The 18,239-nt window shown below is 55.9% G+C and overlaps 2 protein-coding genes and 1 long non-coding RNA gene across 8 annotated transcripts in view; 2 read left to right on the top strand and 1 right to left on the bottom strand.

The window, feature by feature from the left end:
• The window catches only part of RHOT1 (ras homolog family member T1), a 91,150-nt gene extending 90,676 nt beyond the window's left edge, over window positions 1-474 (top strand). For all 4 annotated transcript variants that reach the window (XR_014238198.1, XR_014238199.1, XR_014238200.1 and 1 more), the window contains one exon: window positions 366-474. The gene's annotated coding sequence lies outside the window, so the exon portion shown is untranslated. The remainder of the gene's footprint in view (window positions 1-365) is intronic.
• LOC309617946 lies at window positions 56-1,992 on the bottom strand. The gene is made up of 2 exons (XR_014238211.1): window positions 1,367-1,992; window positions 56-1,263 (listed from the first exon to the last, which is right to left on the bottom strand). It is a non-coding gene; the product is annotated as an uncharacterized lncRNA (long non-coding RNA).
• A 477-nt stretch (window positions 1,993-2,469) lies between these two features.
• RHBDL3 (rhomboid like 3) overlaps window positions 2,470-18,239 on the top strand; it is a 49,794-nt gene continuing 34,024 nt past the window's right edge. For 2 of the 3 annotated variants that reach the window (XM_082370927.1, XM_082370926.1), the window contains exon 1: window positions 2,470-2,903. In XM_082370927.1, coding sequence (XP_082227053.1) covers window positions 2,793-2,903 — 111 coding nt within the window. In that variant the 5' untranslated portion in view covers window positions 2,470-2,792. Of the gene's footprint in view, window positions 2,904-4,406; window positions 4,431-18,239 lie in introns of all 3 variants that reach the window. The other variant, XM_082370925.1, reaches the window with a different exon arrangement.

Below are 18,239 nucleotides of genomic sequence, written 5' to 3'. Positions count from 1 at the left end.
GTCCCTGGAGGGATCTTTTTATTTTATTTTATTTTTTTATTTTTAAAGGATATAATTTCTTTTTTTTAATTAATTAATTAATTAATTAATTTATTTATTTATTTATGGCTGTGTTGGGTCTTCGTTTCTGTGCAAGGGCTTTCTCTAGTTGCGGCAAGCGGGGGCCACTCTTCATCACGGTGAGCTGGCCTCTCACTATCGCGGCCTCCCTTGTTGCAGAGCACAGGCTCCAGACGTGCAGGCTCAGTAATTGTGGCTCACGGGCCTAGTTGCTCCGCGGCATGTGGGATCTTCCCAGACCATGGCTCGAACCCGTGTCCCTTGCATTGGCAGGCAGATTCTCAATCACTGCACCACCAGGGAAGCCCCCTGGAGGGATCTTTTTAAATATTACTTTCCTGCTCACAATCCTTCGATGGCTCCCCATTGCCCTCAGGGTAAAGTCCAAGCCCCTTTCTCAGGAAACTCACAGCCCTTCAGACCCTCCACTCCAGGCTGGGTTCTTTACATTGAGCACCTTGCTCTCATTTCCAGCCATGCCAAATTGCTTGTAGTTCCCCTCCCAAACCATACTGCTTCCCAAGCCCAGCCTCTGCCCATGCTGTTCCCTCTGCCTGGAATGTCCCACTTTGCCTGGTTCTGGGGCATATCCTTTGGGAAGCCCTCTTGGACCCACAGGAACCCCCCTCCTTTGGGTTTCTATACCCCCTGGACTTCCCTGGCTGTCACCCCCAATTAAACAGTTTCTGAAGGTCACTGTCTGGATGCTATCCACCTCTCCCTTCCCAAAGTTCTGTCACTGGCACTTAGTAGGAGCTCAAGAAGCGTTCAGGGAACTGAACTGAGCCTGCTGAGGTCCCTTCCACTGGAGGAGATGAAAGAGTTGGATAGGTTGATAAGAGCTGTTCCTGGGCTGGAGAAAAGGCAGAATCCAAAGGGCAGCTGGGGTCAGAACACTGCCCAGGGCTGCTGGGCACCTCACAGAGACCAAGCCCTCTCTGAGCTCTTCTCCTCCCCCCTCCCCTGGAACCGCCCACTTCCTGGCCCACTTCTCCAGCCCCAAAGATCTAAGTGTAACACATCCAGCACCCGGGTGGTGTCACCCGGCAGTGACACTGACCTCAGGGCCCCCAGCCACCCCTTGTCCTTCTGGGCTTCTTTCCACGAAGATGTGTGTCGGCCTCTCTTCTGTCCCCTGAAGGCTGTTTTCAAAATCACACCCTATGCAGTTTTATTTACAAGGAAATCTTGGCAGGATCTTGACTTAGTAGAGTAGGGATGGGGGAGGGTGGTGAGAAACAAAAATAGTTGGAATGATCACACTTTCTGAAACCGAGATGAAAATTGGTGTCTGTAGCAAACTCACCTAATTAGAACAGAGTTAATTTCCTTCTCTGTGTTTAGGGGGAGTAGTCATTGTCAGGTGAGATGGTCACAGGTTGGATCCTGGGGCTGGGGTTATGTGTTTGCTTTACGAAGATGAGAGCATTAATTGCAACTTTCACTACTGGAGAAGAGCATCAGTTTCTGAGAGGGAGGGAGAGGGGCAAAGGCCAGTGGGTGAGTGGGTGGTGGTAAGAGGAGTGGAAGGAGGTGTGGGCTGGGGACTGACTGTGGGACATCACCAGAAGTGAATCCCTGAGCCCCCTGGGAGAGCCGGGCACCTGTCCCAGCCGGCCACTGGCACCCTTTACAGGCACGGCCTCGGCTTAAGGGAGACAGTCTCTCCTGGGAGGTCTTTCCTGCAAGGAAACGACACCAATTGTTTTCTTTAGAACCCCTATTCCTCTGCTCTAACTTGATTCCTACTTGCTGTAGTTGCTTTACCTCCCCTCTCCCAGTTGGGGCACTTCCCTGGTCTTACCTTTGTCAACCTGGTCCAATGAAGCCAGGGCACTGTCACATAGCTCTGGGGTGTGGGGAGGGAAGGATTTAGGGTCTGGGGTCCGGGACTCCCCTGACTTCTCCCATCCCTAAACTACTGAGCCTGCCTGGACCTCCCAGGATCTGAGACCGAAGTGAAGAGAGATGGAAGGGTGGTCAGGGCATCCTGTCTTCCCAGCCTCCGGCCCCCAGTTCACTCCCAGTTAACTCCGACATTGCCAACTTAGTGAAAACCTCGCCCCTGCCACCGTCACGCTTCTGCTGCCTCCAAGTCATCTTTAACCCGGTGGGTCTCGGCAAGTAGACGCTGCATCCCCACCCCCGACCCAGTCCTGAGAGACAGACCTGAACCCGGGGTGGAGGCAGGTGGGGATGGGGCCATCCCCGCCCGGGACCGTGCAGCCACTTCCCCGCCAAGCCCGCCGCAGCCCTCCTCCTCCCTGGGCCGCGGCGCTCTGACCGATTCGGCCCGGGTGGTGACGCCCGGTGGGGGGCGGGGGGGGAAGGGGGCGGCGGTCCCGGGAGCAGCCCCGCCCCCGCCTGCGCGCCGCCCCCGAAGAGTCCGCGGGGAGGAGGAGACTCTGGTGCGGAGCGGGGAGCGGGAAGGCAGTGCGGGGAGCCGGGAGGCCGGGGCTGGCCCAAGGGCGCCCTCGCCTCGGAGCCGGGCGTAGGGGCCGGGGCGGAGGCGGAGGCCGGCGGGGCCGCGGGAGCCGAGAAGTTTGCGGCGGAGGGCCGGGCGTCCCGGGGTCGCAAGACGGCGGCGCGGGGGCTGGGACCATGGGGGCGGGCGCGGAGGCGGCGCGGCGCGCACTGAGAGCTCCGAGCGGCGCGGCCGCCGCGGCGCAAAGTTAGCCTGGCGCCCCGGGACGAGCCCCGCAGCCGCGCCCGGCCCCGGACGCCGCCTCGGCATGGGCGAGCACCCCAGCCCGGGCCCCGCAGTGGCCGCCTGCGCCGAGGCGGAGCGCATCGAGGAGCTGGAACCCGAGGTCGAGGAGCGACCGCCGGCGGCGCCGGAGGACGTGAGTGCCCTCTTCCCCGCCCGGGCAAACTTTCTGGGGGGCTCCAGGGGGAGAGCTGCCCCCGGCTCGCCCCCCGCGGGGCCACTGGGAGGTTTCAGGGTGACGCGGGAGAGCCCCGGATTGGCCGGGTCCCCACGGGCGAGAGAGGGCGGAGGGACCGGGCTCCCCGAAACGCGCGCGCCACCCCCCGCTTGGGCTCCCCGGGCTTCCCTTCGGAACGCAGCGCCCGCCGCCGTGCTGGGGACCCGTCGGCCGCCGGAGCCCCCTCCTCGCGGCTGGTGCAGTGCCTGGGACACGGCGTTTTCCCGCAGAGGCGGCCGCGTCACAGCAGTGGCTCCCCTCCCCTCCCACTCGCGACCTGCGGGCTCTCCGAGTCCGGGGAAGGAGTGGGCGCCGCAGAGTCCCCAGAACCCGGCGGCGCAGACCGGTCTGGCGACCCCCTTCTCCGCTCCCGGATTAGCTCCCGCCCGGCACCTGCCCTGCGCGACAATGATTGAAATTCAAGCTGGCCCCTGTCCCTGAGCCCGGCCGGAGGAGAGAGAGGAGTGCTGGGAGCGCTTTTGCTCCCAGAGGGGGGCTTACGAGCCCCAGACCGCGTCGGTGCCAGCGACGGTCCCCTGGGCGAGGATAGGGAGGGGCTGCCCTAGAGGGCTTCCCTGCCATCTGCTGCCTGTGTCTCCCTCCCTCCGGTCCTGGGAGCCGTGGGCAGAGCCGGCACTGGGGAGTCCTGGGAACTGGAGTTTCTTAAGCTTCTCCCTCCCGAGGTTAACCTGCTAACAGAGGTGAAAAATTGGGCACACGTCCTGCCCGTTCCCTCTCAGGGTGGGGACAGGGAAGTGAAGCCAGGCCCTCAACCTACCAGACCTCAGCTGGAAAGTCTGAATTGGGTTATATCCCCTGTAACTCTTGAACTTAAACCCCTCACTTGCTTCTGGCCCCAACACTCTGGCAGACTCTCATGTGCTCATCACTTAGACTCAGTCTGGAAAGAGGCCGGGGGTGGGTTTCAGTGCAGGCGGAAACCCCCTCCTCCCAAACTATAGGCAAAATGTTAATACTTAGGCAGGGGTGGATTTTCCTGATAGGGGTCATTGGCCCCCAGCAGGTGGAGACCGCTGCAGCAAGGTCTGATGGAATTGCAGGGATTGCACCTGGGCGTGCATTCCCGCGGAGATGAGCTTTAGGCAGCAGAAGTTATCAGAGGCCCTCGGACAGAATTGGACGACTTTATTTTAGGAATTGTTGAGGATCACCCTTGTTCTGCTCATCTCTCCTCCTGCCTGTCCCAGAATGAGGGACGCTGTCTCTCCCCAACCTGAGTTCTCCCACCTTTGTTATGTGTAGACTCGTTTGGGAGGCTTCTCCCAGGTTTTCCTGATCTCTTGTCCATGCGGGTCCCTGAGCCTGGGCAGCAGCTGGGAGGCTACAGAGGCCTTGGTGATAAGTGTGTTTCTTTCTTTCTCTCTTCTTCCTCCTCTCCTGTATGGCCTCCCTCTCTACCAGCACTGGAAAGTCCTGTTTGATCAGGTATGTGAGCAGTTAAATCCGCCCCCCCCTTCCTTCCAGCCCTCCCCGCAGTCTCCCTGCTTGCGTGGGCTTCCCCAGCTCTGCACTCCTGAGACGGTGATGTGGGGGCGTGGCTTAACGCAGCTCTGTATATGAACGGTCCTGCTCTCCAGGTTTGGGGGGGGGCGGCTGGGGGGGGGCTCCCCTGAGAGATCCTTCCCTCTCTCCCTCCCTCCTCCTCCCAACGCCACTTCACCAGGACCGGCTTTATACCAGGGAGACACTGGACAATATGTATTGAAAGCCTGGGACGTTCTCTGTATGCCAGGGGATCGCCTTTGGGGCTGGGGAGGAGGGGGAAGGGCTTAGGTTAACATCCCCTTTCCTCTTCCCCCTCCACCATCAGAGAGCCACTGAAGTCAAATCTCTGCCATCCTTGAAGCGCGACTCGATATGAGCACTTCTGAAAGCTGACTCTACTCTAATTTTGCTGCAGGGATGGGGGAGTCATAGCCGGAAACTTGTATGTGATTGTTCGCAATGCCTAGAGCCTAGGCATGGTGGATGGAGTTGGAAGTGCCACGCGTTGGCTTTGGAACCGGGAGACGGACATTTGACCTTCAACAGGGAAATGGTTCTCTTCTTTGCTTGGTACTCCTGTTGCGTGCTGTTGTTATGTGTTTCCTTCTCCTTCCCCGTTTCGCGATGCAGAAGGAGAGGAGGCAAGAGCTGTCCCAGTGTGGGGGAATAGTGAGCATTGTGGTCCTGGGGTGAAAATGACTATACCATGAAGTGTGTGTGACTTTAAGAGACCAGTCTGGTTGGGCCAGAGAGAACGTGCTGGGTTGGAGAGGTAGATAAAGCTGAAAAAGTAGCATGGACCAGACCTCATCCTGTTGGAGGCAGGGGAAGCCTTTGAAAGCTTTTTTGACAAGTTTGTTACCAGATCCAGGCAGTGGTTTGGGAAGATCCTGTGTGAGAGTGAGATAGAGGTGAGATGGGTTGCAGGGATGAGAGAAACTGGCCAGGAGCCTGCTGCCATGAATGGAGACAAGCACCTTGACTTGGAAGATGACAGTGGGAGTGGAAAGGAAGTGGGGCATGGTGATGGGAGAATTGGAAGATCTTATTAGACCCGAATAGATGAGGTGAACCACATGTATACCTTTGAGGTTCTGCACCTAGGAGGAGAAGGAAAAGTCAGGCTGGGGGCAGGGGGGTTTGTAAAATAGACAACTTTGGTTTTAGACCAGTTCAGTTTGAGGAGTCAGCTAAATGCAGATGGCCAAGTGGGACTGACAACACGGAATTCAGCTTGAAAGGCATGGCGGGCCTGGGGTGGGGATTGGGGGCTGTCATCCACCTTAACACAAGGCCTGGCTGTGGCTTGGGGAGCATCCGGCCGCTCCTGTCCCTCTGGGGTCTATAGACCATCTCTCCCTCCGGCTCTTAAGAGTACAGCAGCTTCTGGCCCGACGCCCTGAGGCAGGAGGGAGCCGCCTGCTGCCACGGATGCCACGACCAGCAAGCTGCCAGCCCTTCACACCTCCTGCCAGATTTAGAGTCGAAACCTAGAACAAAGTGTATCATTCTTTTTTTCCCTCTGTCTGTGTCTTTCTCATTTGATTAATTTCCTTTGCCAATCCCTGCGTGTGTGTTTACATTGTAAAACGAACTATTTGGGGGAACGGAAGAAAACTTTTAGGAGGAAGAATCTGGAGCTTGAGGGAGCAGAGAGAATGTACAGCACCTAATATCAGCGCGTGGTCTATGAAATCCCATTTTTCCCACTGTAGGGCGATCCTGGGTGTCACCAAGAGCCTCCACCTGCTTCTGGGAAGGCCCACCCAGAAACCATTCTGGACAGCCGAAATTAACTCTCGGAAAGAAACTCCCCAAACTTACTCTGGACAGTTTTTTTCTCTCATGATAAGTTCTGCCTTAGGTCCACTCCCCAGCCCTCACGCGGCTTTAGAAGCCTGTTTCTGTTGTTTTCCTTCCTATGGGTGCTTTGTGTTTGAGAAGAACTGCTCCTGAGCGGGGGCCCGACCTCTGGCAGATATCCAGTCCCTCTGCGTCTGTTCCCCCTCCTTTGTGCAGCCCCCCTGGACCATTCCCTTGATAGGGCTGAATGCAAAGCCGGTGTGAAGCTTCATAAATGGATGTACAACTTCAGAAGGATGCCGGGTTATTTGGAAAGCTGAAGGGTCTTATCCTTTCTGACTCTTCCTCTGGGCCTACTTAAAGGAAGGATTTGGTGATGGTGAACTTGGTGCACTCAGGAAGGAATGTTTGGCTGGTGGTTGCAGGCAGCCTTCCCACAATTTCTTACAGAAATAGCCCTGATGGGTCAAACTCTGCTGAATGGGGTAGGATTCACATGACATCCGTCAGAATCCCTGTAAGCTAATGTGACCCTGGAATTCACCTTCCCGAGGTCACTGGATTGGGAGGCTGGCCCCAGTCAGTCCTCCTTCCCATCCTGGGTCAAGGGGATGCCAGCGGTCACCTGGTTTCAAACCAGGATCAGCTGGGACCTTTTTCCAGGTGTTAGGAATGGAATTAGACCAGTGCCTCTGTGCTGTCTGGTTCTTCAGCATGTAGAGTAGCTTTGACCCAACATGACCCTAATTGGATCCAAGGGCTCGAAGCCATGACCTTGGCCTTTTGGTCCTATGTGGTCACCCCTCAACTCAATGGCCAGAATGCCTTTTGGGGAGTTGGAGGTGCAGAAAACAGGTGACCCCAGTCCCTTGGAAGTTTACCTGGCCACCGCCCACCCCCGGCATCCTGGACATTTGTCTGGTCTGCTCAAGCAGGGGTGTAACACGCCACCCAACCTCACCCCCTCCCCAGTGTTTCCTCACAGGTCCCAGAAATTACAACAGACAGGAAACCTGAAGATCACGTTGACCCTCAGATGTTCCAGGTGTTTGTTTCCTGTTTGAACTTCTCCTCAAGGAAATTGTCTTTTCATATCCTTGGGTGGTTTTCCTAAATACTAGATTTTAAAGTTACCATAAATATTAACCCGTCGTTATAGTGTAATATCATGGTAAAAATGTCTTATTTTTCTACAGTTGAATCTGTTGGGCCTTTCCTTCATGATTCCTTATGTTGCTTTGGAGCTGAGACACTTTTCTTCCCTCTTCAGATCGCATAAATATGTGCTTCTGGTTCCTACTGTTTTTTCTCTGATTTAAAAAAAAAATTGTCTAACCCTTTATTCCATCCAGATCCTATTCCTATCCACTTACACCAGCATCACTTATTAAGAAAGGCTTCATTTATTTATTTACTTACTTAGTTAAGTTTTTTTTTTTTCTTTTTGGCTGCTCCACGAGGCATGCAGGATCTTAGCTCCCCAACCAGGGATTGAACGCATGCCCCCTGCAGTGAGGGAACAGCGTTTTAACCACTGGACAGCCAGGGAAGTCCCAAGAAAGCCTTCCTTTATACACTGAGAAATTGTATCATTTGGTAAATTTTTATATGTGGTTAGGTTTATTTATTTATTATTTTTTAAAATTAATTTATTTATTTATGGCTGTGTTGGGTCTTTGTTTCTGTGCGAGGGCTTTCTCTAGTTATGGCAAGCGGGGGCCACTCTTCATCGCGGTGCGCGGGCCTCTCACCGTCGCGGCCTCTCTTATTGCGGAGCACAGGCTCCAGACGCGCAGGCTCAGTAGCTGTGGCTCACGGGCCCAGTTGCTCCGCGGCATGTGAGATCTTCCCAGACTAGGGCTCGAACCCGTGTCCCCTGCATTAGCAGGCAGATTCTCAACCACTGCGCCACCAGGGAAGCCCGGTTAGGTTTATTTTTGATTTCTGATCTACTCCCCTGATGTTTACAGTTGTGCCCAGGTAATGTACCCTTTAGTTAATGCTCCCATAGGTTTCCTACAAGCTCCTCTTTTTCAGGTTATGCTCTGATAGTTTCACTCCCAGTCCCTTCCTGAACTCCAGGGAGGTGCCCTCAAGGACCCAAGGTCAAATAGCAAGTCCATGGCAGGTACGGGACTGGAGCCCGTTAACCCATAAAAGGCTTCCAGGGTTGGAAAACCATTTCCAGGTTCACCCTTAACAAACGCCTTCAAGATCTCCAAATGTTTAATGAGCAAAAGGGTTTGGAGCAGAGTTCTGTTAAGTCAACAGAGCACAATTGCTTTCCAAGCTCAAACAAGCAAGAGGGAAAAGGGAGAACTGAAAGGAACTTGATCCTGTCTCCCCTTTTCCCTTCCCACTAGGAGCATGCATTTTCCGGACTCCAAGAAGGGACCCTAGCTTTGCTAATCTCCCAGAAGGGAAGCAGACAAGTCTTGACTGTCCCTCCGAAATTACAAACGTGCTACGAACACAACACGGAGCTGCTTGCCTGGGCTGCTGGGGAGAACCCTGAATGTGGGGTCAGAGGGTCCTGGGTTCAAGCCTTACTGACTTTGTGACTGGGGTCAAGCGACATTAGCTCTCCAAGCCTCAATTTCTTCATCTCTAAAATGGGGAGGATCATCTTTAACTCCAGGGGTGACTGTGGGAGTTTAATGGAAGTGGAAACTCTCTTAGTGATGTCTGATACCCAGTGGACTTTTTTTTTTTTTGGCCACGCCGAGTGCCCTGTGGGACCTTAGTTCCCCGACCAGGGATCGAACCTGTGCCTCCTGCAGTGCAAGCGCAGAGTCTTAACCCCCAGTGGACGTTTGACAACTGTCTTTTGACCAGGAACCAGAATTTGCTGGAAGAAGCACAGGGCCGCTTCTGAGATCCAGGCCCCTATAGGGAAGGCCGCTGCCTCTAAACCAGCTCCTTCCCAATCCCGGCTCCTGGAGAGAGAGCCACTTCTGCGCCCGGAGGATTTTTCTGCTTGCTTTCCCCAAGTGTCTCCCCTGTCCAGCCCCCTTGCCTCCAGCCTGAGGGTCTTCCCTTAGCCTGACCCTGAAGCCTGCCTCATTTACAGCCCTGCAGGCTGGCTTAAGAGGGTTCTGGGAGCTGAAAAGAGGTTCAGATGAGACTGCTGCGTGGTTTAGTGAGGAGCCGCAAAGAAAGCACCTGCCCCAGAGTCAGGGGCATTGGCGGCGCCCCCAGGACACAGGATTCACCAGCAGAGAGGGATTCCCTTACTCAGGCTCTGCATCTCCAACCCCTTATCAGGTGGCGTCCAGGCCCCTAGAGTCTGTGGACTTCCCTCCACCGCAAAGCCAGCTTCCCTACCCTGCTCCTGCCCCAGTGATCCCAGCAGTCATGCTGAATTAACCCTTTTATCCCTGACCACTCCCAGAAATGCATTGGATAGCGGTTGAGCAGCGGGGCCAAGGGAGCCAAGGTTGTTTGCTGCCTGGCTGCCTGCCTGCCACGGAACAGGCACGCACATGCCGGAGCGAACGAGTCCAGCTACGTCCCTGCACACGTTGTCTTGGGTTCTAATGTCTTCTCCAGGGGCAGGCCCTGACTGTGCGGCCACCTGGCCCGTGTCAGCCCTTCTGGGGCTGCCGCCACCTCAAGGACCGTGGATTATTAGAAGGTCGGTGGAAGCATCTTGTCCAATCTGCTCATTTTGCAGATGAGGGAACAGAGGTCCGAGACCTTCTGAGGTCACTTGGTGTAGTAATGTCAGAGCTGGAACTAGAGCCCGGCTCTATTTTCTTTCTCTCTCTGACCGGTGTTCCTGCCACCGGGCCTTGCAGGCTTCCGTCTGCTTCCTTGGCACCCTGAGTAACTCAGGCGGGGCGAGGACACGGAGTCTGCCTCGGGTCCCAGTTCTTCTCCTCCTTGCTGTGTGACCAGGGGCAAGCCGGGTAACCTCTCCAAGCCTTGGTCTTCTCATCAATAAGCTGCCTGCCCTCAGGGCTGTGCTGAGGCCTGATGAGATGGTGTGTGAATAGCACGTGGCACAGTGTGTGGTGAGCCCCTGGTAAATGTGGTGGTTACCGCGTTACTGGAATTTAAAGAAATTGACACTGTTTTCAAAATAACCTCTGGCACGTGATAGTTCTAGGTCTTGAATCAAAGTGTCCAGATCCCCAGTCTGGGGTTCCTTCCACCATATCAAGCTGACTTCTTCAGGGCAGGAGCTGGAAAACCACGTTCCCCCTGAACTTTCCAAAGAAAGGAGAGAAGTGTTTGGATAGAGGCTGCCTGGGGGAACGTGGACGCCCAAGCATTTTCCCTCCGCTCACTGGCTGCCTGCATGGCAGAGGGTGAGGGCGAGAACGAGGCATCGGGCACCACGTGGCCAGACCCCAGGGCGGGCCTGCTCTGCCCAGTGTTCAGATTTGGCAATTCCTGGTGGTCGACTGTGAGATTGGGCCCAAGGCGCTGTTCTCTGTTACGGAAGTGAGCTGATGTGTATCTCGAGTTGTGGACAACTAGGGGTAGCTGCCAGCCTCGTCCCACCAGCTTTTTTAAAGCAAGGTACAGGTTTGAGTCGGAAAGTATTCCTCTGAGGGAGCAAACATCGAGCTTCAGCTGTGTGCACATGCGTCCTTGTCTTGTTTTTATCTCTCAATAGCCCTGCAAAGTGAGTGGTGCTATCTCCTCTTTACAAGGAGGAGACTGAGGCCCAAGGGGACGGGGATTGCCCAAAGACACAAAGCAAACAAGGACCCTCTGCAGAGGGGTTTGTGTGTGTTTGTACACGAGGCTCCTGGGTATGTTTCCACACAAGGCTTCTAGGTGGCTTCTGAAACAGGCAGCGGGCCGCAGGAGGTGAACCAGTTTGGTGACCCTTTATCCTGCCCACCCTGCTCCTGGTCAGAGGTCTGTGTCCCACTCCCCTCCTTCTCCCTGGATCTCTCTTTTCTGGGGAACCAGAGGGATCCCTTGGTGGCTTCCAGGAGAAGGAGCAGGAGGAAATGGGTTTAGGCTGAAGGGGGTGGGATGGGGCAGATTAAGACCCCTCCCTGCTCGAACCTGCTCCCACCTCTCCCTGCCTGCAGCTCCCCTGGGACTCCTGCCTTTATGGCCCTGACTGGGCTTCAGTCCCCAGGTGGCCTTGACGGTTGGACCTGGGCGAGTCAGCACAGGTGTTACATCTGCTCCTGGCACCCAAGGGGCCTGCCTCTGAGTCACAGCCCCCAGCTGCCCCCTCAGAGTCTGTGTGCCTCCAAAGCCTTCTGTGGTTTGAAGGGGGAAAAGCAGGGTCTTCCAGGAGGCTCTCTCTCAGGGTGGAGATGGGCAGGGCCTGGAGGAAAGAGGCGGCCCCCACTTGACCCCAGCTTTCTGTGTTACGGGGAAAGACTGAGAGCTCTTCTTCTCCTCACGGCCCAGGTGTTGAGAGAGAGAGAGGGCTGGGTAGTTTTCTGGAAATTTGCCAATTGTCCAGTGGCTCAGCCTGGATTCAGGCCAGGATGTCCTCCGCTTCTCTACTGAGGGAAGGGTGTTCTAGCTTCCTAATCAGCCTGCCAACCTCAGATCCTGGGGTTCAGCTCTTTGACTTATGGGGGGGATGTTCAGGAGCCTGACTTGGAGCTTCTGGGAGAAGCCCCTTGAGAGGGATGAGCTCCCTCCCCTGGACCCCTGGGGTGGCAGCTGGAAGAACAGAAATAATGTAACTGGGAATCCTCGAATTGGTGAAGCTTCCCCAGCTGTCAGATGCCTGGCCAAATCCCAGGGGAGCACCAGAGCCCCTCGTGCCTCCATGTGGGGAGACTGGAGAGCCGGAGGGGTCAGAACCTGGCTTTTAGGAACTGGTCTCTCTCCTTCCCAGGGAGGCTTGAGGTCTTTATAAATCCACTCCTGGCTTCAGCTGAAAGCAGGCCCGATGGTACCCTGTTCTACTCACTGAAGTGCCTCTGGACAAGTCGTTCGTCTCTGTGTGCCTCAGTTTCCATATCTGTTAAATGGGACTAATCACACTTATACTCTAGGGCTGATGTGAGAATAAGAGCAATCAAATATTTGTGCCAATGAGTATTTCAGGTCTGGGGGAAAAGTCAGGGGATGGTGTGAGGTGGTTTTCTGTATGGGGCGAATTAGCATCTTCATTTGCAAGGCAGAAGTGCTAGAGAAATCTGCTACTCCCCTAACCTCGCCTCCTGACCTCAGCAGCTGCAGGCCTGGGCCTGATTTATGGGGCTGTAAATATCCCTGAATGGGCCTGAGTTCCCTGGTGGGCTCCGGCTGTTGGATGGGGACAGCTCTCCTGAGCTGGAAACCCCTGGGCAGCCTCGTTAATTCTGCTGTGCTCGGAAGCCGGGTGATGATGCGGGGACCAGCAGATGAGCCATGGTAACCCCCTAAGTGGGGAGGGGCAGTTGCCTGCACCCTCCTCTGCCCCAGCACGCACACCATGTGGTCCTTTCCCAGGGCTTATTCTGTCTCAGTGGACAGAGAGGGGACAGTGGGGCCTGAGATGGGAGGCTTCCTTAGACTCCAGGTCCCGATGTTCCAGGCGTGAGAGGTCTGCACCAGGATGGCTCCTCAGGTGCCACCTTTGGGCTCCCACACCCCTCACTGAGGACGTGGACCTCTCGAGATGAAGGAGAGGGAGAGGTCCCCCTGGGAGAGAGAAGGGATCAGACATGTAATTGTCCTGGAAATGAGTTGGTGCAGATCACACATAACATAAGAGCTATAAAATAGACGTGTTCCTTTCTTCTTTCTCTTCTGCTTTGCTGCTGCTGGGTGGATTCCGAAGCCTTGGCCGGGCTCTTGGGCCTGCGGCAGGGGGGTGGGGAGAAGTGGCGCTGCTGTCCTGGGTGCTGAGCAGGCAGATCCCAGACCCTGCGGGCTTGGTTCCCTGGAAGCTCAGCTCAGCCCATTAGGCCAGTCACTTCCTCCTCGGCCACTCCCGGGGCCTGGCACCCTCCTCAACCCTCTGGCTGGGGCCTGGATCCGGCAGACTTCTAACTTGGCTGGGAGGACTCCAAATAAAGTGTCAGCTGCCTCGAGGGCCTGTGCCACTCATGAGATGGAGGCGAAAGGCTGGTTCAGAAACACTGACAAAGGGGCCTGGTTTCACAAAAGGGAAAAGTAACTCTACTATGATTCATGCATTTTCCCCAGATTGTGTCCCATGGAGTGTTACTGTGAAAAAATATTATGATCAAAGACCCAGTAAGTTTGGGAAATGCTGGGCTGAAAAAAATCAGACAGGATTCTCCACTGTAAGATCTTGAAGGACCTTTAATATGGTTTTATACATCACGCCCTTCCAAAAGGGTTTCCCAAACTTCTGGAACCACAGCACCCTTATTTCATGCACCGTCTTGGGCCTGGTGTTCCACAAAACACACACTGGGAAACCCTGAGCCAGTTATATTTCATATGACAGAACAGGACAAAGAAAAACAAGGAAGAGCAATGCTGGACCTGCTAACCACTATGGAGGAACCCTGAACTATTTCCATCTTGACCACTAACTTGCTCTGTGACCTTGAACTAGTTTCTTTTGCTCTCTGCACCTGTTTCCCCGTCCATAAAGCGAGTGTGATGCCAGACACGTAGTCGATCCTTAGCAAGTATTTGTTAAATGAACGAATGGGAGGACTGAACTGGGGTCTCTCGAACCCTTTTCAGCCACAGCATCCTAATGATGGGAGAGTGCAAGCTCTGGGCCCGGCCACTTGGATGTGAGTCTACCTGCATCAATTACCAGCTCTTCAAACTTGGGCAACTCTGCTCTTGGTGCCTCATTTTTCTCCCATGTAAAATAGCACCTACCTCGTAGGGTTGTTGTGAGGTTTAAATGGGGGGACCACATAATTTATTATCCAAATTGGGACGATTTTGAGGGTGAAAGGGGCACTGTTAATAATCATGCTCAGGGACTTCCCTGGCGGTCCAGTGGTTAGGACTCTGTGCTTCCACTGCAGGGGGCATGGGTTTGATCCCCGGTCAGGGAATTAAGATCCCTCAAGCTGCGCAGGCGCAGCCAAAAAAAAAAAAAAAAAAAAAAAGTCATGCTCAGACAATAGGTGTAAGAAGCCAGGACTGTCCCAGACAAACCAGGACAGAGGAGGGTGACCTGAGGTTTCAATGAGGTAGCGCCTGATACCTGGCGCGTATTCTGCATACACAGCCACTATCTTGTTGCTGTTCCACCAGGTGGTATGCAGAAGGCCAATGCAGAAAACAACTCAGAATGGGGCCGCTCGGCAACCCCCTCCCCGCCTCGCTGGGCTTCAGAAGTCCCCCAGCCCCTAGAACTCTGCAGAGCAGTTTGAAAACCACTGAGGTTCCTTCCAGCTCTCCTGGATCATGACTTATAATTTCCTGACCTGCTGTCCTTCTTTCCAATGTCACCAGGTCCTTCCTACAGCACAGACCTCCCCCCCCCGCCCCCCCGCCAATATGAGCTGCCTCATCCTGATTCCAAATTTCCCGTCAGCCCTTTGACCGAGCAAGGATGCAGAATTGAAGATCAGCTGCCCCCATGGGCTGTGTGGGTTGTGGATGTCTCTTTCCCTAGCCCCCATTTGCGTATGTTATGCTTAGGTATGCAGGGCTGGGGACGGACCACCTTACATCGCCCCAAGAAGGGAGAGTTCCTACCACATGGTGGATGGGGAAAGTAAGGCAGTGTGGTTAATGGTCTGCCCAAGATGGCACAGGCAGCTGGGGCCGGGGTTCCTTCCAGAACTCTCCCCCAACTCCTTGCCCCAGAGGAGGGGAAGAGCCCTAGGTGGCAACAATACAGAGAGAATCCGGTGGGTCCTTTTTGTATCCAAGGTCATAAGTGAGCCAGGAGGGGGCCCAGGGTGGGAGATGGGATATATATATGGCAGAGCATGCGTGGGGCGCCGGGGGTGGGGAGAACCGGCGACCTAGAGGATTAAGGGGCCAGAGGGCTGGGTGCTGGTGGGATTAAGCGCCCCTGGAGTCTCGAAGCTCTTTTCAAGGCCAAGGCAGGTGGGCGGGAGCTGTGGGAGGGTCACTCGTCACTTTGTGTTTTCCTCCTCTTCTGCGCCAGCAGCCTCCACGCAGGCTGAATGTGGACGTGGCTCCCCCTTCACTCACACACACACGCACGCACGCACGCACGCACGCACGCACGCACCCGGCCCTGCACAGCGCTGGGGAGGCAGCTGCAAGGATGCTCCTGGATCCCCAAGGGGCGCCTGCCTGCGGCTGTTCAGTCCCATTCCTCCCGCTGCCCCGCCACCCCCAGACCAACCCCGGTCAGGTTGTCTCCAACCCACCCAGTCTAGACCTCATCCCACGAGCCCCCCCCTCCGTCCAAAGTGGGTGAATCCGGGTCATGGAGCACCCAGGACGGGGAGCTTCGGGGCCTTCAGTACATTACTGACAAGGAAATTGCATTTGTAGGGGTTGTTTCCCCCAAAGCTCCAAACCACGGTGCTTGTGTGATCCTGTCCCCAAAGCTGCCCTTGAGGAGGCCCAAAGGCGGGAACGGTGTCCAGGAGGGTCGGCCAAGCCTCCATGGCCGGGCTGCTCCCTCCTCGCTCCGAATGAGGCCAGTGGGGCCGGACACTGAGTGCGGGCGGCCCTGGGCCCCGGAGAGCACAGCCCTGCGTTTGCTTCAGCCCACCGCACCCCGAGGGCACGCTCGCCCCTGCTCGATGAATGAGGCCGAGGCAGTTATGGCTCGAGGTGTTTCCCCTAAGTTACACGAACTGCTAAGTGGCTGAGAGCAGAGTGGGATTTTGCTCTGCTCCTCGCAGCCTCCTTTAGAAGCTCCGTCAGGGCAGTGGTACCCACCTCTCTCCGCCTCTGCACGAATCCTCTCTGTGTGTTTCTTTTTGTTTCCCCCTCGCTCCCTCTCTCTGCACTACCCACCCACCCCCCCCGCCGCCCCGTGCCCCCTGCCCCCTGTCAGCCGGGGCTCTTGCCCTCATCTTCCCAGGTGTTCGGGGTGGTGGTTGGAAGGTGTCCCGTGTACATCTGTGGAGCACAGGCAGCTGGCCCCTCCCTTCCTCTCCCACCCCCTCCCCCAGTCCCCCTCCTTCATCCCTGAGGCCTCATTATTAGGGTAGCAATGACCCCCCCCCCCATTGTCTGGGCTGTCTGGCCCTGGCATGAAAGGTAGAGTTTTGGCAGAGAAGGGAGGCTCGGCCTGCTTCCAGCTCCTTCTCTGCGGTCTGGAGCCTGTAATGTGCTAGGGGCAGGCCTGGCAGGCCCTGGTGGGGGGCAGGGGGAGGAGCCACAGGGCAGCCCCTGTCACTAGGACGACAGCAGGGAGCCCTGGAGGGGGAGGGAGAGCAGGGGAGCAGGTGGTTCTTTGTCTGGAACTGGAATGAGGGAGAGGGGCCCTTGCCTGATCCCAGCCCCTCCACCCCACTGCCCCCCCACCCAGCCTCGGATGGGCCCCCGGGGCGGGGATTGGCTTCCTCCCCCGGGCTGGGCAGCAGAGGTTCCCTGCCGTGCGCACAGCCCCCTGCCCCCTGCCGTGCTCACCAGGGGAGGGTTAGGGAGGGGATGGATCTTCCCAGGGCTCCGGGCTGCTTCTCATCCCCCACGTCAGCCCACCCAGTACGGCGGCCACGTGGGCCCAGGCAGGGGCCAGGCTGGTGAGTCCCTGTAGCCAGTGCCAGCCTGTGGGGACGGGAGGGGTCCCAGGCAGAGGAGGAGACCCTCCCTAGCTGCTGTCGCCACTTTGCCACTCCAGGCGTCATTTCCTGTCTGAGCTATAAGGAGATCAGAACTGTTGCTGTTTGAGCTCTTTCCGCTTTAAAAATCTGTGTAGAGTGGGCCCGTGAGGCTGCTGGAGCCCCCTCCACTCCCGGGGCCTGCACTCACCTCTTTGACCCTTGACATTTGGCTTCTGAGCAGCAGAGCAGGCCCTGGAGGCTGACGGTCAGCGGCAGCCAGCAGTTAGAGGCAGTGCCCGGCTGCCCGGGTCTGGAATCCTGGCTCTGCCGCTTGCAGACATGTCACTTAACCTCTCTGTGCTCGTTTTCCCGTGTCTCTACTTCCTCATCTGTGACATGGAGATAATCATAGGACCCACTCATAAGGTCGCGGTAGGAGGCCAAAGAAATCGTATATTTACATGAAGTGCTTGGTATGTATGTTGTTTGGCCCAATGAAAACACTCAGCAAATATTAGGCGTTTTTACTCGTAAAGATCTTTCTGGAACAGAGGGTAGGTGAGTTTCCTGAAATACTGGATGGTGGGAACCGAAGAGGTGTCATCCCTGAAATCTGGTATTTTGGGTAGAGGATTGGGTACACAGGCAGATTTTATTTATTTATTTATTTATTTATGTATTTATTTTTGGCTGTGTTGGGTCTTCGTTTCTGTGCGAGGGCTTTCTCTGGTTGTGGCGAGCGGGGGCCACTCTTCATCGCGGTGCGCGGGCCTCTCACCGTCGCGGCCTCTCTTGTTGCGGAGCACAGGCTCCAGACGCGCAGGCTCAGTAGTTGTGGCTCACGGGCCTAGTTGCTCCGCGGCATGTGGGATCTTCCCAGACCAGGGCTCGAACCCGTGTCCCCTGCATTGGCAGGCAGATTCTCAACCACTGCGCCACCAGGGAAGTCCCCCACAGGCAGATTTTTAAATAGGCCTCATTAGAGATGTCCTCTCTCGTTGAGTTCTGGGGAGAATTGAAGGAGTCATGACTTGTGACTCTTGGCTGTTTCTGCTGGATTGTCTTAGACAGGCTGCACACAGCATCAGCCTTCCGAAAATAGTCTTCACTGGCCTTATCCAGAAGAGAGGGAAAGGTGGGTTCGGTCTTCCGGGCTCCCTTGTCATGCACACGCGGACGTCCGCAACATCTGTCTGCCTTTTAAAATCTCAGCAACCCACAGCAGCACCTCCGTGGGCAGTGAATTCATGTGGGGAGGCGGTTTGTGAACAGGACTTCTCTGGGCAAACTGGGAGCTGGTTAGTGTGTGCTGAGCGGGGGCACTGAGGGGGTTCTGCCAGGAAAG

Source organism: Balaenoptera borealis (genome assembly GCF_965194805.1).
Source record: "Balaenoptera borealis genome assembly, chromosome: 20".
NCBI lineage: Eukaryota > Metazoa > Chordata > Mammalia > Artiodactyla > Balaenopteridae > Balaenoptera > Balaenoptera borealis.
The sequence above is the reverse complement of the archived record's forward strand: the minus strand, read 5'-3'. Positions and strand labels throughout refer to the sequence as shown.